The 25,773-nt window shown below is 39.7% G+C and overlaps 4 protein-coding genes across 11 annotated transcripts; 2 read left to right on the forward strand and 2 right to left on the reverse strand.

The window, feature by feature from the left end:
• The first annotated feature begins 194 nt into the window (after positions 1-194).
• On the forward strand, positions 195-8,646 carry LOC107263736 (flocculation protein FLO11). Its single transcript, XM_015731251.2, has 9 exons — positions 195-474; positions 3,947-4,083; positions 4,175-4,541; positions 4,660-4,846; positions 4,920-5,227; positions 5,322-5,637; positions 5,720-6,231; positions 6,314-6,908; positions 7,320-8,646. The coding sequence occupies exons 1-9, from the start codon at positions 452-454 to the stop codon at positions 7,680-7,682; spliced, it is 2,808 nt and encodes a 935-aa protein (XP_015586737.1). The 5' UTR covers positions 195-451; the 3' UTR covers positions 7,683-8,646.
• Positions 8,647-9,705: 1,059 nt separating this feature from the next.
• LOC107263738 (fibroblast growth factor receptor substrate 2) lies at positions 9,706-16,682 on the forward strand. Of its 3 annotated transcripts, XM_015731257.2 has the most exons (6): positions 9,706-9,995; positions 10,416-10,735; positions 10,808-11,196; positions 11,278-12,017; positions 13,666-13,712; positions 13,934-16,386. In XM_015731257.2, exons 2-5 carry the CDS (start codon positions 10,427-10,429, stop codon positions 13,698-13,700), a joined length of 1,473 nt encoding a protein of 490 aa, XP_015586743.1. In that variant the 5' UTR covers positions 9,706-9,995; positions 10,416-10,426; the 3' UTR covers positions 13,701-13,712; positions 13,934-16,386. The 3 variants fall into 3 exon arrangements, with proteins under 3 accessions (XP_015586743.1, XP_024936916.1, XP_015586744.1); XM_025081148.1 differs by lacking the exons at positions 13,666-13,712; positions 13,934-16,386 and adding an exon at positions 16,544-16,682; XM_015731258.2 differs by lacking the exons at positions 13,666-13,712; positions 13,934-16,386 and adding an exon at positions 12,475-13,634.
• On the reverse strand, positions 16,435-20,265 carry LOC107263737 (ankyrin repeat and SOCS box protein 15). 3 transcript variants are annotated; one of them, XM_015731253.2, is made up of 4 exons: positions 19,904-20,265; positions 18,497-19,707; positions 17,677-18,020; positions 16,435-17,422 (listed from the first exon to the last, which is right to left on the reverse strand). In XM_015731253.2, exons 2-4 carry the CDS (start codon positions 19,570-19,572, stop codon positions 16,857-16,859), a joined length of 1,986 nt encoding a protein of 661 aa, XP_015586739.1. In that variant the 5' UTR covers positions 19,573-19,707; positions 19,904-20,265; the 3' UTR covers positions 16,435-16,856. The 3 variants fall into 3 exon arrangements, with proteins under 3 accessions (XP_015586739.1, XP_015586740.1, XP_015586738.1); XM_015731254.2 differs by having other exon boundaries at positions 18,497-19,698; positions 19,790-20,265; XM_015731252.2 differs by having other exon boundaries at positions 19,790-20,265.
• Positions 20,266-22,270: 2,005 nt separating this feature from the next.
• Positions 22,271-25,482, reverse strand: LOC107263739 (serine/arginine-rich splicing factor 7). Of its 4 annotated transcripts, none has more exons than XM_015731262.2 (4): positions 25,320-25,480; positions 24,724-25,106; positions 22,782-23,007; positions 22,271-22,599 (listed from the first exon to the last, which is right to left on the reverse strand). In XM_015731262.2, the coding sequence occupies exons 1-3, from the start codon at positions 25,332-25,334 to the stop codon at positions 22,788-22,790; spliced, it is 618 nt and encodes a 205-aa protein (XP_015586748.1). In that variant the 5' UTR covers positions 25,335-25,480; the 3' UTR covers positions 22,271-22,599; positions 22,782-22,787. The 4 variants fall into 4 exon arrangements, with proteins under 4 accessions (XP_015586748.1, XP_015586747.1, XP_015586746.1 ...); XM_015731261.2 differs by having other exon boundaries at positions 22,782-23,019; XM_015731260.2 differs by having other exon boundaries at positions 22,273-22,599; positions 22,792-23,007; positions 25,320-25,482.
• Between the last annotated feature and the right edge of the window lie 291 nt (positions 25,483-25,773).

The following is a 25,773-nucleotide window of genomic DNA, read 5'->3' on the forward strand; positions in this document are numbered from 1 at the left end:
AACCGAAGGGATTTGAGCGTGAAGCAAGCATCGTCACCACGTAGATTCCCGCTAACTCAGTAGCCGCTTAAAGATCGTCCAATACCAATTTTATGAGGGAACAAGCGTGATCGGGCTATCGGTTTTGTCCAGTTTGGTGGCTGGTGGGGTTGTCTGTGGTACCCGTGGTGGGTGGCGTATAAGTAGAGGCCTGCATTCGCCGCCGTTCTCATACCCTCACCACGTCCTTCGACTACCTCTTACTTTTACTTTTTTATCCTAGCGCAACTTTTCGCCCACCCAGTACAGTTTGGTACGCACAAGACGGCAGGGCGAGTGGTAACAGCGATGAGCGATCAGTGACACGAGTGACATTGTTTCTCCCATAATACATCAAGGTGTTGCGTTTTCCTTCCGTATTGTAAAGTTCGGTCGTTTTTATCGCGCAACAAGAAAAGTGTGCAGTGCAGATATGTGGCTCAAGAGGGCGCTTCTGTGAGTAATAAATACTTGCTATAGTAATAAGTATACCAGATTGGATCATTGTTTTTTTTTTATCGTTATCCTTTTTTATGATCCCTTTTCTCTTCTTTTTTCTTTCTCTTCACTCATTATCATTTTATATTTATTTTTCATCGTCTTTCAATCAGTATAGAGATATCGCGAAGCTCCGAGATATCTCCGTTACTTTCCCCGCTACGACCGGTTATCCAAATTGTTTATCCATCCATATTTCCTGAGGTGGACGTGTAGAAATTGAAAGGTTCAATGAGATAACCAAACCTCGACTCCTGATTATACGGCTTTCTCTTGGATTAATTTCCCTATCGATCTTTTAATTTTTTTCGTTGACATTTTCGCAGCGAGAATCTTATACGAATAATTTCTAGATTTTTCACCCGATCTCATTTTAAAACTCTTACTTGGAGTTGCACTGTTTTATTGTTGTACGTAATTATTGTACGGCGCTTTTTCTTGCCTGTCATGAAAAGAGATTGTACTGTCACAGAAGTACTATTGGTACTCATTGGTAATTTAGGTCTAAATCGATCGTATTATTTATTCAGGATGATTATTATCCATTTTTGAGATAATATAACGATCATTGTGATCCATCAAGGATCTAGTGATTATTGACCATATAGTCTATTCGAAAGTCGGGTACCTGTCGTAGTTGTGCTAATTTAATGACTTGGTATTGAACTGACCGATCTCCACTGGTATACCCAGTTTCAATTAATCAAGGGATCGGCACAATAATTATAAAAAAAAGATTAACGCTCGATTATAAAATTTCGAGGGTTACAATCACGATCAGATTCTGATTTTATAGATCATTTTTAATTAGATTGATCTTGTATGTAAACAATGACAGAAATGGGTGCTCGATGATTATCATTTTTTTCTGGATTTTTTTAACGCTCAGCAAGTTTTATATTTCTATGTATATACAGATCATTGATCAATCGATTTATATTCAAGGTCAGTCAAATTCCGGAGGATGCAAATCAATCCCGTTTCATAGTGAATGTCGAGTTTGACGTAATTCTCGCAGAATATAATAGCATTATGAATAAATAATAATAAACATTTATCATTACAATCGGCAGACACGACTCAATCAAATAATAATGTTATTTCACAAGTAAAATATTCATAATGAAGTAGTTACTTTCACAGCGTGCAAAGAGCATGTAATTTATTATTTGAATCAGTGCAATTCCTCAACTACCACCACCCCTCTTTATAACGCCACTGTTAAATTGCTGCTAAAAAAAAAACACAAAGTGCAAGCCGGCATTGGGCACGTGATACAATTTTCACGCATTTCTCGAAAATTAGAGATTTTCACTATTAGACAATTCGAAATTGAGAGAACTAAAAGAAATTTAAAAGTACGATTTATCGAGTCCTTGATGATCAAACTGAATGATGGCGCATGCTGACACGGCATAGTGGCACGACGATAGAGCGACGCAAAATTGTCGATCGCTTTTTTTTTTCCAAATCTCTGTGCAATGTATATGCGATACCCTTAGAACGTCTTAACACTGTCTGGCTATTGTTAACAAATTTTCAGGATATCAGTGATATTTTGACTCCATCGAAAAAAATGATACAGACAAATCGCGTTACTGCCAATTAATTTTTCGCACAGTTTTGCCAGCCAGACACGTGACACGCCTCTTGTCTATTAATCCATCGTAAATACATATATGTATATATTACTATAGTCCTATTGGCAGTTTTGACTTTCGCAACCAAGACATACATACGTTTTGACATTCGAATGTTTGAAAGTTATTTTGCCTTTGGCAATCCATCCCTCGTCAGCTGGTTTCTCCATGACGACTCCAAAGTTAACTTGAATCTTGACTATATAAACTATATATATATACGTGGTAGCCATTGGCGATTAGGTACATTGGAAATCGAAGTTGTCTATACTACTGTAATTACTCGATGTCGCAGTCGTGTTATTACGTAAATACAGTAAGTCCCTGTGCAATTACACTTAGCCAAGATCATCCAATGAGAAAGATATATATAATTTTTTAAATTCATTTATATTATCCGAGTACAAGATGTGTTTTGATTCAATGTTACTGGGACAAATTGTTTTTAAATTAAATAGACAATTTAAAGAGCAATCTACTTGTCGGGCGAGGAAATAGTAAAAATTATTTGTGGATCAGTCGGAGGTTTTGCGGTAATGTTATGACTTACGTAACTTGAGTTTACCGCGCTGATAGGTATATACCTACGTAGCTACATACGAGACCACTTTCTCCATATGGTTTCACGATAAATTCCATTAGTATGAGTATTTAATATCTAATGCTCCCAACACCCACTGATTTTAGCTATAACTTTCCTTGCTTTATAAATTATATCTATGTGCGTACAGCTGCATAGCACCGATGGCGGACCTTCCACGCGTCGTGAAATTCTCAACGGAACGGAACCGTTCCGCCACAGTCTCTGATAACGATATTATTTATATCGGTACAAGAACGACTTTGCATAACATTGCGTTGTCAGTTCCGCATACGAAAAATATTCTTTACGATATTTCACCCTGTCAATTCAAAGTTTAAAGGTATATTAAAAAAAAGTCAGTATAAATAATTTAAATAAAAAAATTGTCACCGCAACTGAATATAGTTCGCGCATATGACTATAAGTATTTTTTTAACAGGTCTTTAGTCTGCCATTTTATTAAGAGTTGACGAACAGATGCCGAATTTCTAAGGTTCCTTTCCCGGGGCAATGTAGCGTTCTCGAATTCCTCCGGGTCTCGATTAGACAGAAGCAAATGAATAATAAATTGGGCAACCTTGCCTGACGACACCTAGAACGGGAGTGAGGTCGCATTATCCTCGTGTCTCGAGGGTAGACGGCCTCGATTGTAGAGTCGATCGTCATTGAACGGCTGCTGGAATGGTGATAATAAAAAAAAGTCTTCTGCACGTGCGATTATCAGTTGGTAAAAAGAATTTATGTCTGAAGACCTTCCAAATCAAAGAGCAGTACATTTACCACGTTTGGTAAGGGGATCTATCAGTGAAATCCATTTTGATCTAGATCGAATGTTGATCATTAAATAAATTGAGAATTTCCAATTGCACTCACGATCCAATTTAACTTAATATACGAATCTGTATACCCGAAGCCAAATGGCTTTGCAACTGGCAGCCAACTTAGCTTACCAACCAGATGTGAACTTTCACCAGTGCCGTATTTCAGCCACCCATTCCCTCATTTTACATTCCGTCCTGTAGCATCTTTCTAACATTCCTCGACTTTAGCCTTAACGTAGACAACTTGTTATATTTCATAAGAGCGCAGCATCCGCATGCAACCATGTTGCTTACCTATACCAGTTTCAAGAGTGGACAATACAGAATTGATCATCCGAGGTATGAACACCTTATGAAACTTTTCTCTTTTTCTTTCGACCCATTAGAATTTGCTGCGCTGTCGCAGCTGTACTGGGTGAGGAGGACATCATCACCAGAGCCAGACCTGGACAGGAGTTCGTACGGATTCAGTCTTCCATCGGGGAACCTGCTCCTTTCCAGGCCAGAGCCATACCGGTTGAAGGTAATGACATTCTCCATTTGTGGAGAAAGGATGAAGACCTAACATCTACTTAACATTTCGTAGGGTATTACAAGTGCTTGTTGGATTTCAGAATTCGTCACCTCGCACAAGATACCCGAGGGCGTCCCCAAGCCATCGGACGATGACGAGGACGAAGCCGAGAGGGAGAGTATGGCCGAGGCTATTGTGAAGGAGATTAAGAATTTGGAAAAAAAGGAAAGTCCTAAGAAAAAGATCGAGAAGAAAGTAGAGAATGTGAAGATCGTTCAACAGAGTTTGGATCTGCTGAGCGAAGGTTCGTCCAACGAGAAGATCACTAGAAAGAGACAGGCCAACGTGGAACTTGAAAGTTTTGGTAATTCTGGTGTATTGCAAGAAGATGGCCTTAAGAAGGTCGACGCTCCTCGTACTCCAGCCAAAGGTCAAAAGGACTCCGTTATACCTGGCGTTCAAGTTAGGTAATAACTCGTTGCCCGTCTGTTATTATTTCGTAATCATTTTGAACGAGGTTAACTCTGCTATGGACTTCTCTAAACGTGATTAGAATGTGAAGGCTCTCTTACGTTTTTATTACAGCGCTGAGAATCCAACTACCATGGTTCCGGTTTTAACGACAGCTAGAGAACCACGTGGTTTTGATTTCGTACCCGTCAACATCATCCGCGAGGATAGTAAGGATGCGTATACACCTTACTCCGAACGACACTTCGGCGACCTCAGTGATGTTAGTCTGGTACCTGCTGGTACTAATTCTCGTATTCAGGTAAATCCGGGCTCATTTTGTTATCATTGTGTCGGGCGCACGTGAGATTTATATGGAGCTTCGTGTTCCGTAGGTCAAGAAAGGACCCAATGGTAAGGATTATGAGTACGAGTATGTGTACTATTACTATGACGAGGATGACGAAGGTAAAGCAGGTAGTGCCACGAATTCTCATGATGGTCCAGCCAAGACTACTTCGTCTCCCAGGAGAGGAGCGTCGAGTAACAGAAACAAATATAGTACGGTTGAAAGGTCAACCACTGCTGAACCTGCTAGCAATGAAGTAATTCCTAATAAAAATGGAAATAGAGGGCGACAACTTTCCGAAGGAGAAGATGTATCAGAAGAAAGGTTGCCTGCCAATACCAGATTTCCACCGAGGTAAAACTTTCATGTGAACATTCCCTACAGTGTTATGGCCTACATCCTGAGTACTTAACCAACGAGTTTTTCACGCATGTATCTTGTTAAATAGATCCCGATCTAATCACAATACGGGAACCACTGAACCTAGTCGCGCTCGTGGTAACCGACCAAGACCCAGTTTGGACCTCGTCGACTCCAGCAGCTTCCGTACCCATCAGGAAGGTCCTGAATTCCCCCAAAGTCTACCCAAAGGTCCTGTCAGATTTCTGGGAGTAACTCCAAACGAGGACAGTGAGGAGAAACCTGTGACCAGGGGACGTGGAAGACCTCACAAAGTTCAAGAACCAGCTCCTGTAGAAGAGACTATCGAGGAAGTGTCACAGTCTCGCAGAAGACGACCTGTAGCGGAATCCGTACAACCGGAAGTGAGAAATAATCACTTGATTTTTCTTGTAATTTTTGTTTATTGTTTATTCAAATGTATTTCAATATTCTAATTCTTTTCAGATTGAAGTTGAATTAAAGAGAGGGCAACCTTCACGAGCACCCGCAGAGGAGGATGATGACAATGATGACAATAATTCTTCCGAGGTTATTTCAAAGAAAGATGAATCTCAAGAGAAGACCGAACAAACTCTAGAAGATGAGAAAAAGGAAAGTGACTCAAGTGAAGTTACTACCACAGAAATTCCTACGACAGAAAATCCTTCTGCTATGGATAAAGTCGCCCTGGATTTATATGCCTTCCTTCAACAAGGTCAAAGCAATCTCGTAGATTCTTCTGCTGCTGAAGGAGAGTCCGGGGAAAGCACTACTGTTTCTGATGACGATACAACTACTGAAATACCTACTACTACTGAAATACCAACCACAACTACCACTGAACCTACTACAACTACAACAGTAGCTACCACGACAACCACAACTACAGAGCCGTCAACTACTACCACTCAGGTTCCTGCCGGTAGAGGAAAATTCAGAAGACCAGGACTTGGAGGTTCCGTCGGTACTAGAAACCGGTAAGCGAATAAACTGAGAAACAACTTCCAGGTCTTTTAATTATTTCTAGCAGGATTATTGCATTTTTATTAATGTTTTCAGATTTAAATCTAACAGTGTCAGTACCACTACTACAGAAGCTACAGAGCCCACACAGAGAACCCGAGGTCGTTTTGGCAGCAACAGTGGTGGATTCAAAAGACCTAGACCTGGACAGAAACAGCCTGTAGAAGAAGAGATTCAGAAAGATAGTTCTAGTTCCGTTAATGCTGAGAAGCCATCTATCGGTCGTGGTAGATTCCGTGGTTCCAGCTCGAGGAATTCAGTTACTACCACCTCTGCACCTTCCACTGTCTCATCGTCCTCGTCATCCTCTTCCGGAATATCGCGACCTTCCTTCAATAAATTGAATATCAATCGCAGACGTGGTAGGCCCACCACAGCTGCTCCTACGACCAGTCAAGAAACTCAGGAAGCTGAAACAGGTCAGACTGATGCTCACGACGCAAGCACCACTACCAAGCCTAGCATTCGACCTAGACTTCCGGGTGGTGGACTTAGACCAGTCAGACCAGGCTCTAGAGTAAATCTTAGACTGAGACCAGGACAGACCACGACAACCACGGCTGCCCCGGAGGTATCAGAACCGTCTGCAGAAGAACCAACTGGTGAAGGTACCGAAGAAGAGACTCATGAGGTAAAACATTCATAACCAAGGCAAAATCATTAGTTCCATTATCAAGTAGAAAACTCACTCGTCTATTATCTCACTAAAAACTTTTCTCCAAGTTTATGCACTTTCCAATTTTGCCAGATAATTCGTTGCATCCTCACTCTTCTAAAATCCTAACCCACATCACTATTTCCAGTAACATTAAGTCCGAGGACAAGTGATGTCACGCCAAGATCTTAGAGTTACTTTCACCAGGTGGCCTTTCAAAATGCCATTGTGAGCAGCAATTACCTGCATAACAATCAAACATTATTCTTCTCTCGTGAGATTATTTTGAATCTTGTGAACCATCGCCTTCGGAATAATACTTAAGAAAGTCTTTATGAATTTTATCAGTGTTACAAAATTAATTATAAGATATTACATCTATCTCAGGCACCAGCAGAGTCCAGCCCAGCTGCACGTCTCACAACTGCAAATCCTCTGAACAAGCTCCGCTCCAGGAACCGCCTTCAGGTACAGGCAAAGTCAACAACACGTAGTCCCGTATCACTAGCACCAAGAAGATCGCCATTACTACCACGTAGAAAGACAACAGAGGCACCTGTCATAGAAGTTAGTGAAGAAGAAACCTCAGGTGAAGTATCTGAAGAGAGCGAGCCCACGGAAACTTTATTACCGGAAACGAGCACCGCAGCTAGCACGAAGCACGAAGAAACCAGAGGTCTGAGTGGTTTACTGGCGCCGCGACGCAGGATAGCCCCTAGACGTCCTGGACAAATTATATCCCGGGAATAGAGTTTCATAAGCATATACGTATCTTTTTATCCTTCCTCCTCTGAGTCCTTAACGAAATACCGTATCGCGGATCGAGACGTAGAACCAGAAGCGGTGAACAAATCGACAATTTCTTCGTCGAGATCCGTTCTCCAGGAACAAGGAATGGATCACTGAATTCTTCACATCTGTAGATTCACAATCAGATGCTCAAAACCTCTTTGTGTGTATTTTCTACGTTGTACCTCAATCGTATCCTATTTCAGGCTCTTCGTCCCGATCCAAGGTATCATTATTGTACTTGCAATGGTGGACTATCACCGCGATTTACATGTAGAATAAGCCGATCATTGCGGAAATGCACTTCTTAAATCTTGAAAGTGCCATTTTATGTACGTAGCCGAAACGAATACTCGAAGGACTCAAAAATATGTATGCGATCGTCATTTTAGTAGGGGTTGCTTGATCCGGGACGATCATATCAATTTTCGTCGTGAGAATTTTGGCAAAGCCTCAGTAACACGATTGTACATCCGTGATGACGGTTTTTTCTATATTGCATTGAGAATTCATGAGTGCGTTTCTTGTGTACGAATATGCACTTTAACGGATATGCGAAAGAAATTGCTACTATGTAATCGACAGTTTGACTTATCACTGAGGAAAGACTGTTGCGACTTTGAAATATTAAAGAGAAAACTTGGACGAATTCTTGAATCGTGTGATGATAATAATGACGATGACTATTATATATTTAATTCGACTTGACTTGTGTGTGTATCCTTATTTAATTATTAACTTTTGTAATTTTATTCTAATGCTATACTTAAACGGTAGCTGTAATACTACGATTCAATTATAACGTCTTTTTTTAGAATAAATTGAAATCGGCCATCTTGGCATCTCACTGTTACACTATTTTTATATGATACATAATGTTCGGAAAATATTGTAAATATATATCAATTAAACGTGGAGAAAATTATTCTTGAATTCAATTTATTTTTAGAATACGTCGTCAAACCTTTAGGATGTTTTTAAAAATATTAATGGTTCTACCTGCGAGATTTTGCAGTCGCTAAATAAAAAGTACAGGTTTAACGCTTCGTTTAAAATAAACCGTAGGTACTTTCTTATCTCGACTAACGTCATAACTTGTGGCACTGAAGAGAGATAAGTAAGGAGATGGACAGCGCTACGGTTTTAAACCAGAGATGACTAGGGAGATGCACAACGTTACGGTTTTAGGCGATACCAAAATTATGGCGCTAAATCGTAGCGGCGAGTCTGGAAGTAGGATTTTGTGATCATCGCCTCCGTCGATAATGCGGATCACGAACGTGTAGCTTGGCGAGCAGAGACTCTTCGCTACTTACCGCTGGTTCCCGAAACAACACTTATAACAAGGCAGCTCATCGAACATAGCCTAAATATTTATTTTCTTTATAATCCTAAATTCGAGCGTATAGTGTAAACTCGGTTTTAATATGACAAAAGTCAGCAACTCATGCCTGCCTGCACTGAAGTGTACGATGCCACCAGTATACTGAATAGATGTTTTACCGATATTGCGCAATAGAACTATTGTTAAAACCTATCCGAAACTATAGAACTCGTCCAGAACTATTAAAAAAGCCTATTGTTGAAACACATTTAAGCAAATGCGGTGCCAACTACATAACCGTATAGCATCTCAATTTTTTTTAAATCTTTCAATAGGCATTTTCAATAGTTCTCGAGAAGTTCTGTAGTTCCTGACAGGTTTTAACAATAGTTCTGTTGCGCAATATCGGTAAAAGATCTATTAAATATACTGGTATCATCATACGCTTCAGTGCAGGCAGGTATGACTTGCTGGCTTTTGTCATATTAAACTTACCGAGCTTACACTGTGCGTTTGAACTTAGGAAAAAAAATATTTAGGCTATATTCGATGAGCTGCCTCGTTGTAAGTATTGCTCGGCTACGACGGGATCCGCATTATCCACGGAGGCAATGATCACAAAATGCTACTTCCGGACTTGCCGTTGCGATTCAGCGCCATGTTTTTGGTATCCCCTAAAACCGGAGCGTTGTGCATCTCCCTACTCATCTCTGCTAAAACCGTAGCGTTGTGCATCTCCCTACTCATCTCTGCCTAAAACCGTAGCGTCGTGTATCTCCCTACCCATCTCTGGCATGGGCTTTCGCCGTTCACTCCTTTCTAATTATTATATTCAATGGTCAGATCTTTCCCAGTAGTTTTCATGGCGGTTTGGCAAAATACGTCATTTGTCACACAATAAATAATCCTGTTCGTGGATCCGTCGTTATGCTTTGGATATGTCGGATTTGGTGAGTATTTAAATGCTTTGAGATACATTTAACACATTCATTTGACGATTTTAGTTTGTACTGACGCACTCTTGATCGTATACTCCATCATTAACAGTCCAGTGTATATTTCTAAATTACCCATAGAAATGTTTACTGTACTTCGTGACACTCTACTATAACATAAATAATTAGTGATATCTTCATTTTTTTTATATTGATTTTATGATGCTTTGTTTTGTGGAAATCATTCAATTTTGTATTGAGAACATTGCTGCAGTCCTGTCAACACTATTTATTTGTGTGCTGTTCCCAGACAGTATTAATTAATCTTGTCCATTGTGCACATTTAACTTAAATGGACATTTTTATTAGATTATCATAGATGGCGATATGCCTTGTATTTTATTGTATTATAATGTCATATTTCATTCCTCTTAGAACGAGAAAGGATGGGGTGTATTAATAGTCGGGCAGACATCAATGATCTTCACCCAAACATCTTTCAAGTGATGAATGTTGATGACTTGGGCAATCTTATTACCCCTGGACGCTTAGAAATCACAGAATTAGATATAGTACTCTATCAAAGGGGTAAAGCTGCTGTCAAGTGGCCACTGCGGTGTTTACGTCGCTATGGCTATGATGCTGAAATCTTTAGCTTTGAATCAGGAAGACGATGTTCCACTGGACCTGGTATTTATGCCTTCAAGTGTCACAGAGCTGCACAACTCTTCAATCTTGTACAAACAAATATCCAGGTAAGAAACTGCATAATATTTCATATTTCTTCACTTATACAATTTTTATAATAATACATTGCTTGCATATAGGTTTGTAATAGCAGTGGAGACGATACAATATCCAGAGAACTACCAATTGCCTCTCACCCTGGTCCTACGGTAACAACAAGAGTAACAATACCAACCGAGCCTAACTATTTGGACCCAACGCCAGCTAGGAGCAATAGTCGCATGGGCCCCAGATTTAGTCACAGCCAGCAAAATGGAATTGGGAGGCTAGGAAGCGTGGGAAGTAGTAGCGGTCCCATGTCGCCTCAAGGAACAATGGGCTCACCATCGCCACCGCCCATGCTACCGCCGCCACCACCCGTCCCACATCCTCCTCCGTCCTCACTATACGTCAACGAAGAAATTCTGTCGTCAGTTGTCATGGATATGGAGCACAATAATAACAAAAGCCTTCGACGAACTATGCAGAGGTATATTAATTCGACCGATCAACTCGATTTCATTACTTCTAGAAAATGGCACCAAACTAATTTCCTTATTGCTTATTGCAGATCATGCACTGTGAGCAGTACAACATCCAGTAGTGGTTTCATGTCTTCAGAACCTATGACATTGCCATCGAGTCAAGATCTTATTATTAGCCATGGCAGACCACCACCCTTACCAATGGCATCCTACATAAACGTTGACATCAGCAGTGACGCCAGTCCACTTTCGCCATCGCACAGTATTTCCGATTCTACTACTCCATTACGGGAAGAAGCTACCGAAGTAGATGGTTCACAGCACGCTTACATGAATATCAGCCCTGGCCAAGAACATGTGGAATTAGTGACAACAAGAGTACGTCCTCCTCCATTACCACCGCTTCAACCAGACTGGGACGAAGGTTCCAGGCACTGTTATGCGAATTTAGAATCGAGCGAGATAGAAGGTCTAAGGAAACGATTCTCAGGAATCTCAATAGCTGAAAAATCGCCATTGCCGCCATCGACACCTCCAGCTGGTCCTATACGTGAAGTGAACTATGCAGTCTTGGACCTACGCAAAAAGGATATGTCTTTAACTCTGACTGCTGATAGTGTAACGAACACCACGAGTATTCCATCGCCACCAGATTCACCCAACAGACCTCTAAAAGGATACGCCACAATAGACTTTAATAAAACAGCGGCGCTATCTCATTCCGTCAATCCTAATCTTGTGAACGATAGTGAAGGATCCAGGAAGACTAGACATAACTCGACGATCAACGACCTGGCTGCACCGTCTAGGCACAGCTCTTCCATAAGTGAGTGACCCATTTTTTTTTTCGTACATGTTCTTATCCATGGGTTTGACTATACGTTTGTCGTTATCGCGAAATTCGCACAATTTTATTTGAATCAGTTGATTCTGTCACTAAGAGACTTGTACACTTTGCGATGAAGTTTTTCCTTTTTTTTTTTCTTCCTCGCAAGGGTAACGATAAACATAACTAATATGATATTCAGATCGTAGTTCAGTGAGGGATTAAATAAACGCAACAATGCTTGTCAAATTATGATATTTTATGAGAGCAGCTTTATGTTGCTAGTACTTTCTATAAAGGCTGCACAGAGAACAAATAAGGTAGCTAATTAAACGTGATTTTATAATTTTGAGCAAGTATATACATACGTATATGTATATCATTTCATGTCTGTTAATATCATTGTATAATTCATCCGTAATGTATATGCGTCTTTTATTAAGAAGTTACTTTAAAGGTGTATAATCAGGATGACATATGGCCCTAAGAGAAACATCAGCCATGACAAAAATATTAGATTAAACTACGAGCTGATAATCTACCCAGAGAGACGAAGAAATATTTTTCAACTTTTATATGTCCATGGTGAGAGAAGTAAATATTCCTGAAATATCACTTGTAAATCATGGAGTGAGAGAACGAACAATGGAGAGAAAGACAACAAAAAATAGTAGAAAAAAATGACGAAAGAGGAAAAAACTATTTTAATTAATTCTCAATGCACTTCCATATTCATTCAGGCGATTAATGAGAAAACAAAGAACAACAAAGATTAAACAACGAAATACGAACTTCGTCAGTTCTAAAGTACAAGATTGAATAATGTAAAATAATGTTTTTTTACCCCGGATTTCACTTTTATTTTTCTCCCTCTTTCTCTTCTCGTTCTTCAACCCGGGAATAGTCGCGCGATTTTGTTCTCCATTTGAAAAGTATTGACTTGGGATGTCTCAGACACCCCACGCGGCTACTCCCGGTTTAAAGAAATATTTTTTACGACACGCCCAAGCGCGTCATTTATGATACTTTCTTCGTCTATATTGAAAATTGTATATGCAAATGAATTGTACGATGACGATTTTTGCCATTGATCTTATATCGTGGGTACGTGAGAGTAAATTGTACGAAAAAAAAATGTCATCACCGTCGACTCAGTGATATGATACGTAAATGTGATAGGTGTTAAGGCCTATGAATTGATTGTAATGTAAGTATCGTAAGACTCGTACGTGAACGTAAAAAGAAAAAACTTTATTACTACTGAGCTTCTTAGTATGTATGTCTATTACAAAGAAGAAAAAAAGGGAGAGAGAAAGAGAAAGAGATAAATGCTCGTTTAAAAAGCGAAGGCATTGCTGGGGTTAGTTGATAAATTGCGTGGGTGATAAAAGTGACGCCCACAAAATTATTTAGAATCTATAATCGTTAAGGATGCACGTGGGCTGCGAGCCGCGTTGTAAATAAATTCTCACATAACCGCGTTCGAGTCTTGCATGATAACTATGTAACAGACAATTAATAACACTGGAAAACGTTAGATAAATAATAGATATATCAAAAGAATATTAAGTGTACGTATAAAAAGATAGGCCAAAGAAACTAGTATACTCTCGTTCATCTTTTATTTTCTTTTTTTTTTTTTTTCAAGATTTGATCAGCAGGAATAAAAAAGTACGCGAATAGCTGATAAAGCACATACCTAAACGTTGGCTTCGATATCAAATTTCTTTGACGCAATTGGACTGAAGGATTTTATTGTAATGCATGGCCTGTCGTGAAGTAGTTGAAGAAAAGTGTCTATTGACAGACCACCTTTATCAAATGGAGGGTACAATTCTTTTTTAATGTCTTTTTTACACGTCACTTCGGATTACTTTTTTTTTTTTTTTTTTTTTTTTTAGTAGTTAACCAAGCACATACCTAAACGTTGGCTTCGATATCAAATTTCTTTGACGCAATTGGACTGAAGGATTTTATTGTAATGCATGGCCTGTCGTGAAGTAGTTGAAGAAAAGTGTCTATTGACAGACCACCTTTATCAAATGGAGGGTACAATTCTTTTTTAATGTCTTTTTTACACGTCACTTCGGATTACTTTTTTTTTTTTTTTTTTCTTTGAAAGTAGTTAACCTGTCACTAAAGTGACTCTAGGCGTGGTAATATCTTTTTTATTGTACGTACAAGTTGTCTTGTAGGTATATTGTATAATAATGGTACGAGACTCGAGTTCGAGTTTCTTGATTTATGCCGAAGTCTTCGAGTCGTTAAACGTGGAAGCTCTTCGGTTTTCTGTTTTTCTCGCGTGATCCTCGCGAGATTTAATTAAACCGAACACAAATGACCTTATGAAGGGCCTTCGTATTTCATTAATGTACATTGTCGATTATTCCTAACGCAGAGGATAGACTACTCGGATAGTAGCGATATTAGACAAAGTGCGAATTCGATGAAGAGCCCTGATCTCCGTTCGATAGCTTTTCACATTGTTGCAGGAGCATTAAACACAGCCGTGGAAAAGTAGCTCAGCGCCGATTAATTATTTATTATTTCGACCGCGTGTTATGCCAATTGGAAGGGAAACGTATATTTACCACTGTAGCACATAAAGCCACAAAGTATGTAGATTAAGCGTAATAGACTTTAGACTTGCAGCATTTTGACCAACCAAAGAGTTTATTGGTCCTGTTGATTATCATCTCATTAGGAAATTTACTTTTTGTATATTGTTAATTTTTATTATTACGTATAAGTATGATAATGAGATTATTGGTGGATGAAAGGGAGAGAGAGAGAGAAAGTGTGTACTGTTGTAACATAAGCTATACAAATTGTCACGAGATTCGACGAATCGTGGTTGGTGGATGAGGCATGTTAAGCTCATCAATTTAATTATGAGGATGATGACGACAACAATAAGAACGCGTTGGCTCGGCCCATGCAAACCGAATATTTTATAAGAAAGCCTACAAGAGCATCTAAAATACAGCTAGGCGAAGTCTCGTTCCATTTTTGTGAATACTGGATCGTGCCAAAGATAATAGAGAAAAGGAAGGGACGAAAAGAAGAGTGCGAGTATTTGTTTTTATTATTGTAAATTCTAAATTAGCCTAACTGATAGTGTCAAAGCTGCGATTGAACGGTTATAAAATAGACAAGGGTACCTCGTTAGGTTGATAAAAGCAAGTACCAAACAATAAAGAAGCATTGCTCCATTTTTGCAGCTATGATAATGCAACCATATTTGCTATAGGCATGTACATCGAACTGATTTTTTATTGAGATATACATAAACATTATAATATGTATGAAAAAGAAAGAAAAAAAAAGAAAAAAAGAAAACTAGTGCATAGAACCTAACATAGACCTATGTATATTATTAGGCATCGAATATATAAATTTGTGTCTCAACTGCGACAGCATTATGTCCAGATGAGAAAAATGTGGCAATTACGCCGTCTTGAACGGCGAATCGCGAAATCCTTAAAATTTCGCGGCAATCTTGATAACGTAGATACGACGAAATTGGTTCAAAGTGGCGGCTCGCATGTTTACTTTCTCAAAATCCACACGTTTCTTCAAGTATAATCTACACCAGTTGAGACACAGCTTAACGCAAGTAATCTGTACACATACATTTGCAAAGAAACAGGAAAAAAAAAGAAAGAAATTTGCAAAGGCAAGTACGTACTACGATAACCCATAGACTTGCGAACGAGGATGGCGCATTGGCGTACCTTAGGCGAGCATTATTACCCGAGTACAAGGCAACCAAATCCCGATGGCTGTGAAACATCATTTGCCGCGAATAATATATTCTTCTTCAATTGAATTAAGCGCCCTTTCTTAAATACGTTGAGCAACGCTCATCGTGTTTAGGAACGATTTCACACGCAGTGCGTGAAATAATTCATAATAAGATTAAGGATATGATAGAATATTCAGAGACAAACGTCACTTTATTTTTCTATGACGAAGGAACGTTAACGGCATTCGACGAGAGTACCGGATGGGAGTTGAGCGAACGAGATTAATAATTTTAAATAATTAAATAGAAAAAGAGGGGGGGGGAGAGACAGAGAAAGCGAGAGCCGAGCATTCCAATATAACTCGCAAGCAATGTCGCTCGCGCCATTTAAAATAGTCAAAAGTTACTCTGGTTCTTTGCAGGCGCATTGGCGTCGTTGTGTCATCCTCGTTAACAAGTGAGCCTCACAGTACACCTAATGTCAAGTCATATTTTAATAAAAGGTAGCTTAGAATTATTTTATAAATATCTGTACATAGGGAACCAAAGAAACACATGTCATTTCATTGATTTGTGCCTCATCTCAAATCATACATATGAAATATATGAAAATGTTATACAAAACTGTCTTTTTCATTTGAAACGAGTACAAATCATTGTAAAGCGATGCAGGTCTGTATAGCGTGATAACTCTTTATTTTAACGTATATTATACATACATTTAATCCGTATACGCTTTTACTTTAACGCTATTAATAAGACTCGTTATTCCCATTCACAGGCACACGTCGGGTCATCAGTTGAATTTCCAAAGGCAGATCTCTGATTCAAAAGAGTCTCGAACTTTTTTCGAGAAATAATTTTTTTAAGGAAAAAGAAAGATGACCAACAAGAAATGTTTTCCATAAAACAAAAATATTCTCCGTCTGTCGTCGCGGGTGACAGTCTAATTTATAATATCACAATAAGGTTATAAAATCGTAATATTTGCGAAACAGCGTTGTGACAGTGAGAACAAGACAATGAAAACGGGTAAGAGTAACAAATGTAAAACTGTCAAATTTAAAGGAAACGAAGAGAATGCTTCGGTGTTATCAAGCGGCCAGCTGACGACGTCTTGTCAGTTCGTGATCGATCAGTATCGAAATATCAGGATGACGATGATTAAACGTTGTCGTACAATAATGAGCCGTTTGACTAGGATCAGCACCAGCCTTTAGTAAAAGTTTGACAGCGTTAACGAATCCGCTCTCGGCGGCCACTTGGAGCGAGGTCAAGCCTTCGTCATTGACTTTTTCCAATTGCGCAAGAGGGGACGTAACCAATAAAGAAACTATTTGATGAAACCCTCTAGCGGACGCAAGATGCAACGGAGTATTTCCGCCAGCATCCTGTAGACTGGGATCTTCGCCGTGTTCCAGGAGTCTTGCCACCATTTCCAGCTGATTCTTCCTGGCTGCTATGTGCAATGGCGTCTCACCGTAACGAGACGTAATATCCACCGGAGTATGAGGCATTAACAGGAGGGCTGTATTCAGAGCACCGCATTCGAGACACTCGTGCAATGGCGTCTCGCCTCTGTCGTTTTTCAAAGCAGGATCTGCTCCAGCCTCTAGTAACCTTTTAATCAATGCTTCTATTTCCGTTCTGTGATTGCTATCTGTAAAATTATTGTTGATTAACGTAATGAAGTATCTTTCAGGAAAAAATTGACGTTGGTAAGAATACAACGGCAGACATATTTGTATTAGACACTGACAAGGGTTTTGGCGTATCGAAATACGTGGTACGAGTGTCTCTTGGAAACTTGATAAGCGATAAGAATGTGATGCTCTGTGGTTGTCGGCCACGATACATTACATTCTCAATGCAGCGAAACCAGGTAAGCGATATTGTATCCACATGTTAACATACCAAATACTGATGACGATGCGAGGATATGTAAAGCGCTACGTCCTTGATGATCCCTTGCGTTGACTGGTCCTGCTTTTGCCAACAGATCCAGGGTCTTTACTGCTTCTTGGAAATTGTGATGGAGACTTCTGGAACCCTGTGCGTATGCTAGTTGACGTGTGAAAACATGCAAGGCTGTCAGTCCGCCGCCGGCCTCCTTAACTCCAGGTGGACAGCCATGGTTTAATAGTTCTTCTACGAATTTTAAAACGTTCGCCAGGCCGCCATTCAATATGGCACGGTGAAGAGCTGTTTCACCTCGTGGAGAACGTGCTGCTGGATCGCAACCACTTGAGAGCAACGCACTGGAGATTGATCAATAAAAATCATATATTACTTATCAACGATAGGTTTTCTGTTTTGATGGTCGTCATTCTGAGATTCAATGTGGTCGTTTATTTGATCATGAAAAAATTTGTGGATATGCCTTGATAGACGGTATGCCAAGCAAAGTGATGCTTTTGAAAATAAAAGAACTGTTCAATTGAATGAATTGGTGAATTTTTGCAGGACTTATTATACATATGAATCATGCTTTCCATTATTCGTGACGTGGTTCTATTTAAGTCCAAGACAATGATCTGCGGTCTTGCGAAGGATGGGACTTCTGGAATTTTGTTATCATAATCAAACACGGCATTTCCGGATGGTAATTGTGCAAGAAACAACTTGTGGTCAGCTCATTTAAAATACGATCGAAGGGAAACGACGGACGCGTTTTAAACTTCAAAAGCATCGACCCATTCAGATAAGCTTAAGAGGTACTGAAAAGGTCTTTTACCTGAGTACAGGTAGACAGTGATTTGTAGCAGCCACTAGTAACGGTGGATCCCCTGACACGTTCCAATCCGGTTCGTCGAGATTTTTGACGACGCCACGCGCTACGAGCATCGCGACGCTCTTAACATCTCCCGTGCGAACAGCCTCGTGAAAGCTAAGGTCTTCCTCCGGGTCGTAGATTTCTTCCAATTTATCCTCTATCGGTACACGAGTGATCACATAAGACATATTTCTCAGGGTACTATTTACTGCTTCGAAAACATGTTGTTTAGGTACTCCTGAACCTGTTCTACCATTCTCAGTATTTCGCATTACCGATTTCTCGATTTCTTCAATTTGTTCCTTAAGGGTGACGTTTGACGCAAAATTGCATTTGGTGTCGGCTCTCGTCTTTTCATCATCATCGGTGTCTAAGTCAATTTCTGTACAGTTATTTAAGTCCCAGCACTCCTGATAAGATTCTTGTTGAATCTTCCTATCTTTGGGACTATTAACTGTTCCCTGTACTATCTCACAAGTATCCCCAGAGAGATCTCTTGCACTCCGAAAAGATGCCTCGTCGCACGAAGCCACTTCAATGGAATCCGAAGTCTCTGAAACCGGCGTGGAATCATCTCCAGGGAATATCGCACCAACTGTCCCAACAGAAATCTTAAAGCTCTCGGAAACATCCGTATTTCCTAAATCGTCTAAAGAGGATCTAGAAATCTTTCTAAGACTCGCCATGGCCACATGTTCAGCTGTTCCCAGCTCGCTATTAGCGGCCTCGCATTTATTTTCCATCTCTCCACGCGATTCGCAACCAGTCTCATCGCACAGGGAGGCCTCGAACTTCTCGCAGAACTCGGCAAATTCCTTGGTCTCCTCGCAGCAAGCGTTCTGTTGAAGACTCGCCAAATATCGGGACGAAATTCTTTCCTCGTCGACGGACGAGTTGGCAGGCTCCTCCAGACAAATATTTCCACTTTTTCGCATAATCAAAGCACCACCAGGAGTCAACATCGTAGCGATAATCGTCTTTTTCACGACTTCCTCATTCTCGATCGTAACAGGTTCGTCCGTATGAGCAGCCGTCATGACGATTTACGTTAATTGGCCTCTTTAATCGACGACGATCGTTTTTAATTGACCAAGTGAACGACGCCTTTTCTTTAACGATCTCTGCCTCTAAACTGGTTCGCGCACTGAAGTCTCGCGAGTCTCCTGAAAGTACTGAGAAAAATAAATGTTTTCCAATGAATACTTCTATCTATATTTATTTTGGTCTTTCGATACCGATCAAACAGTCACGCACATTGCGGGACACCTGTACGACTACCAAATGACTGTTTCGTGTAAAACGCACGTCTAGCTCTCTTTCTTTCTATAAGGTCGACAAACACTGTCTGGTAACCCTGAAGACACTCACCACGCATAGTAGGCGCGACGAGACTAAAAACTAAAATGCGTCCACGCGGCGATGCACTCTACAGTTTCTCTCTGTCTCTCTTCGCCCCTAGCATCCCGGGCCCGTGAACCCCAACTCGGTAGCCCCACTACCCGATTCCTACCTCCTCAGAATCTACCGCGCATAGGCGTAGAGAGTCAGGAATGTTAGCATTCTTCAACTTGTCTCTCTCAATTCTCCGTCAGAAGATAGACTCACGCAACCCTACTCCTTGTGACTGTTGTTTATCAATCATCGAATCAGCAACTTTATAATTGGACCACTGAGCAAATGTCTTTCTGTATTTCTGTCAATATATATTTCTCATCGAATTTGTTAACTTCACTGAATACAATCAAATAATTATTTCTGGTAAGAATATATATTTCTCTTGAAAGTACCCGGTACATCTCCAATGGACGAGATACGATTCCTTTGCCTCTAGGCTGACCTTCATCCCTGGTTCCTCTCTTTGGACTTCAATTGCCAAATCATTTCGTGTTAGCGAGACACTCGTTAAAACTTAAATTTATTAGTTCTCAGAGGTGAGTCTACTGTTTTTCAATTAAGCACGTCAGTTGCTTCTTATTTGTGATTGGATTGAATTTCTTGTACGTAGTCGCTACGATAACCGGAGGCTACGACACCTCGTGCTACTGCGAGTTATTCGAAAAACAAATATGAAAGCTACATTATATTTATTGTGATAACATACAATAAAATTTCGAATAACATTACGAATTTATAGTCAAGAAACGTTTATTAAGTATTTAACATTGATAGACATTGGTCTATCTGGTAGCTCAAGCGACCCAGATTATTTTGACAAGAATGCACTCTCAAAACAAACATGGAGGAGATACGACCTTATTCTAGTGATCGTACATTAAGTGACTACATACTATCATTTTGTATACGTCAGCAAAGATCAACTTGATATTTCTACACGATGCGTGACACGCACTTTGAAGTCTCATACTCAAAGTCACATCACGTACAGGTTGTTACCATACGTGATGCTTCTTTGATTTATCGGTCTCGTAGAAGCCATTAAATATATGCTAATAAATGTACGATTATTCGAGCGTTATTTTTAATCCATAAGTTATTACTAGTGCCTTTAATTTGTATCCATAATTAGAAAAGCCTATGGTGTAATAATTGATATATCCTTGAGGCTAAATCATTTTTGACGTTTCAACTTAATAATTGGTACAAGGATTCTGATACAGGATAATGAAATGTACTTTATCGTAATAACAGCCTTGCCTTTATATTTTATAAATGAACGTTACAGTAGCACTTTTATAAGCATTAGCCGTTGGTATATAGATTTTCGTTAAATTAAAGGTCATCGGCATACCTGATCTTCTTTTTATCACTTTTTACTTGTTTACTTCCATTATTCTCAAGATATCACACTTTCTTAGGGTAATACAACGAAGGGAATAATCATCATCATGAGAATATCATTATCGATGAGTGCATATACGCGATATTGTGATAGATAAGAAAATATTCAAATTTGTTTTTCCGGTAAGGCTGCTGTTCAGTTAGACCTATGTGTGTATATGTATATGGAATGATGACGTGGTAAGTTATACAATTTTTGATACACTTCGAACGCAGATGACCCTCTGTAGTGTCGTATAAGGCAAGTGGATGGATCAATGAATTGAAAACACAGAAGAAAAATGGTTTTGAAGGTTTACTAGGTTCTGAAGCCACCGATCTGTGTACGTGGGCACGCATAATTTAGCTGAACAGCAGCCTTATGTCAAAAATTGATTTTACGTCAAATCCCATTGTTGTTATTTCTTAAGAATATCAGGGATAACGGAACAGTTTGCACTTTTGAGGATTCAGGTAGTTCTGTTTCGGGTACAGCAACTTTACAAAGTTCTCAAGATATTTTTTCGACAGCCGGATGGTAATGCGTTTAAAATTTATCATTCTTGAAGAGGCCGACCCTAAGAAGTTACGCTTCGGTTCTGTTTGAGACTGCAGTATTAAACGTGCACAGAAAACTTTTTCTAAGCCACATGTGCACATGTGCGTGAGCTTCTTCTCTCGGGTTGCATTAGCCCTTTTTTGTTCATCTAAAATCCTGGCCGATGACCCAAACTGCTTCTTAGTAACTTTTGGGCCAAGGGCATAATAAATAGGATGCGTTTCATTTTGTAATCCTAATGGATATTCGATTTGAAAAGACGAATAAAGAAGAAAAATGGTGACTTTTGTTTTCTACTCGGAGTACCGTGGGAACTTTTTCTCAAACATCTTGATATTGGGATATCTGAGGAGCGAGATGGCGATGATAATAATAACGCATTAATGGACGATAAAGAATGTTCTTGTCAAAAGTACTTTATTGAACGGTTATGAATGTCAACACGTATTATTATGAAACACTTTTACGCCTCGATAAAAATCAAAAGCCTTCGAGTAGCGTTAAATTTGTGAGAAGTACTTTAAAGTGGCACGCCCTTGAAATTGTCTTACATATGAGAATGCAAGAAAAAATATTAAAATTGAAACATAAACATGGTAATCCTTTCGGAACATTCGTCTCAAAGCCTATTTGTCGTCTATGATTGGTATCGCTGCGTTTGTTGGTTGTAATCTTAGGATATCAGTCGTCGCGAGTATCCCCATTAACTTTCCCATTCGGAGTACTTCTAAAAGGAGCATAATAAATAAGTATTATCTATAATTTAGTGAGTATAAATACTTGATTGCTGATTAAAGTAAAATTGCAGAAATACATCGAACAGTGAAACATATGAAGAAATTAATGAAACTTTTAAATCCTCTAACGGGGAATAATTCTCAAAACATTAATTAAGCGCGTGACATTTACCGTTTTTTACCTGCTGCGAGATCTAGAGACAGATCTAGACTTGGATCTGCGTGGACTTCGATCTCTTGATGCTGATCTTCCTTTGCTGCGAGATGTATCGCGTTCTCGATCGCGGCCAGCTCTGCTACGAGATCGGCTGCGTGATGCTGAGCGAGACCTTGTATGCTTGCTTCTGGAACGGGAACGGGATCGGGAGCGAGAGCGTGATCGCGATCGTGAGCGTGACCTAGAGGAAGACCTACAATGAATTTGTCATTAAAATGATGATCAAACAATTAATGCCTAGATAAGTATATATTACGAGAGATTTCTGTGTTACATTGTTATACTGGCTCAAAAACATGCTCCATGCGCAGACGCACTTTGCTCCGCTCATGTATAAAGAAATTGATTGTAATATTTATAAATTGTAACCGATCTTTGTAGATATACTGATACATTAGTCAATATTGCGGAACCCACAAATTGACCTATGCTACTGGCACGTTAATTCATTTGTAAATCTAGATTGAATACGTGTTTCACATAATTTTAAAGATATTCATTAAGGTACATGCATGATCGAAACTTAGACTTTAACAATCATTTGAATCATAGACTTGATCAAGTTCCAATTAAACAAATGACTTTGATATAACAAACTTGAGTAAGGTATATGGTCTTTGGTTCGTTGCCTTTAGTCATTTAGACAATGATATTACTGACCGCTGATTACATCAGGCTTGATTGTAGACATTCAAAAGAAGCAGAGTAGTGAGTGAGCGAGCGCAGAGCGAGCACAGTGAATCGTAAAATGAGGAATCATTATTCGATATATCAGTAATCGGTTAGACGTTGGAGTCGCTGGAGCCCAATGCTTACACACGAAGCACTCTCTTCGATATATTTGATGATTGTTCTGTTTATGTACCATCGTTCGTCGCTGCCTATAGTAGGCAGTGGAGGTACACGCGATGGCAATGCCAGGAAGGGGAGATCGGACGAGCACTTATGCAGATGAAATTGCGCGAGGGTCAGATGGACGCACGAAGAGTGGCTAGACAGGACGGTCAAAGTCGGTATCCCGGTGACCGCTAGGTACTACGCCGACTAGGCACGAACAGTGAGCTGAACGGAGTTGTCTGGAGCTAGCAGAAGTGGCGAAGTGCGCGAACTCTCTGTCTAGGGTGATGTCAGTGGTCAATGGAAGTACCGAAGTGCGCAGGACTAGCCACTCCGTCGACCACTTTTGTCTCTCTCGCTTGTAGAGTGCAGAAGGAAACCCAAAGTAGGTGGGTGCTCTACGCTGTAACTACGCAGTGTGTGTGTCACAAAGTGAACCCAAGGCGAATCTCGCGAGAATCTCAGTAGCAACACATTTCTCATGCGTATGCCTGTTCAGCCGCATCTCCTATAAATAACGGGCAGGATTACATCGGCATCGTCCTCCATTAATTCATCCAATATATTTTTGTTTTCTTAGCTTCCTAGATATCATTCTGACGTGATTCAGATAACCTAAGTAGATTACGGACTTTCTGACACCTTTAGATATTAGTGATTCCCTATAACTTACCATGAGGCAGTGATAGACACAATTGCACTTGGTTGTATTAATAAAATAATGAAGTAGATATAGGTCTATATGTATCGTTGATAAATAAAGCTTAGCACATTACAGTAATTGGACTGTACATAACAGATGATATTGATGAGACATTGCTTAAAATGAACTCAGAACTCAGAAGGAACACTTTGTGGGATCTAATATTAATTTAATTATAGGACGTTAACGTAAGCAAACAAAAATTAATTACTATGATAAATCTTTCACAAGAGATAATCTAGGCCTCTTATTAGCAAAATGTTTGCGATTATTATTATCATTTTTTGTTTGCTTATCCTATAGTGATATTCTTAAACCGAAATGAAGAATCAATTAGATCTTTAATACAATACGCACCTTCTTCTGCGAGAACTTCTATGGCGTGGACAATCTCTTGCATAATGTCCTCGCTCTCCACACTCGTAACAGCGATCTTCAGGATGGAATGGCCTTCCAGTGGCACCACGTCTAGTAGGACCCCTGGCTCTTAATCTTTTCCCATTAGACGGTTCAACCCTTGCTCTTCTACCACAAATAGTACGTCCATCGAGACCCCTGACTGCATCCTCGGCATCTCTTGGATCCTCAAATTCCACAAAAGCAAATCCAGGAGGATTTCTGGCTACCCAAACATTTCTTAGAGGTCCGTAGTAAGAGAAGGCATCTTCTAATTCCTGCTTCGTTGCACTGCTGCCCAAGTCACCAACATAGACCTTGCAGTCTGATGGATACCTCGACATCTGGAAAGAAGATTTATAATTCCAAAATATAACCAAAACAAAGATCTTTTCAGAGCAAGTGTGATAAACATTATTTTAACGCAAAGAATTAATATTCCAATAGTTCCAATAATTCTTGCTTCATATCTTCCATGCTGACTTGCAATACATTTATTCCCAAATGAAGAAAGTCTTAGCTCAATATATTCTCTGAAAATATGACAAACAACATACCTTATTCATTGCCATTTTGGCAGCGGGTTTACCGCACTTAAAACAATCTACAGAAATTCGTCGCAGTCTTGAAAAATACCAATTGTTCAACGCGGCGTCAACTCCCTCCCTGATATCGATCTTGATAATACAAAATGGTCGCTCAAGCCGTCCTTTTAATAATCGACGAAGAAGCGATTCGCATGCAACCGCTTCACAAGCGACGAAGCAACCACAGCGCACCTACCAATGATAGTTGCTATTGTCACAGGCTATCAGCCAATACACGTTCAGTCTTTGAATAGCACAGTGCGCGCCATAGTAATATTATCGTTTCTATCTTTTTTAGCCGTGATAATACAATTAATCGATCATAAAAGGACAACTAAACATTGATAACAATATAATGAGGATTATCTTTATATCTTATCTTGATAACGTGCTTTGTTTGGTTTAATTTGCACTGTCAAAAAAT

This window comes from Cephus cinctus, unplaced genomic scaffold (genome assembly GCF_000341935.2).
Source record: "Cephus cinctus unplaced genomic scaffold, Ccin1 Ccin1_scaffold0160, whole genome shotgun sequence".
Classification (NCBI taxonomy): Eukaryota; Metazoa; Arthropoda; class Insecta; order Hymenoptera; family Cephidae; genus Cephus; species Cephus cinctus.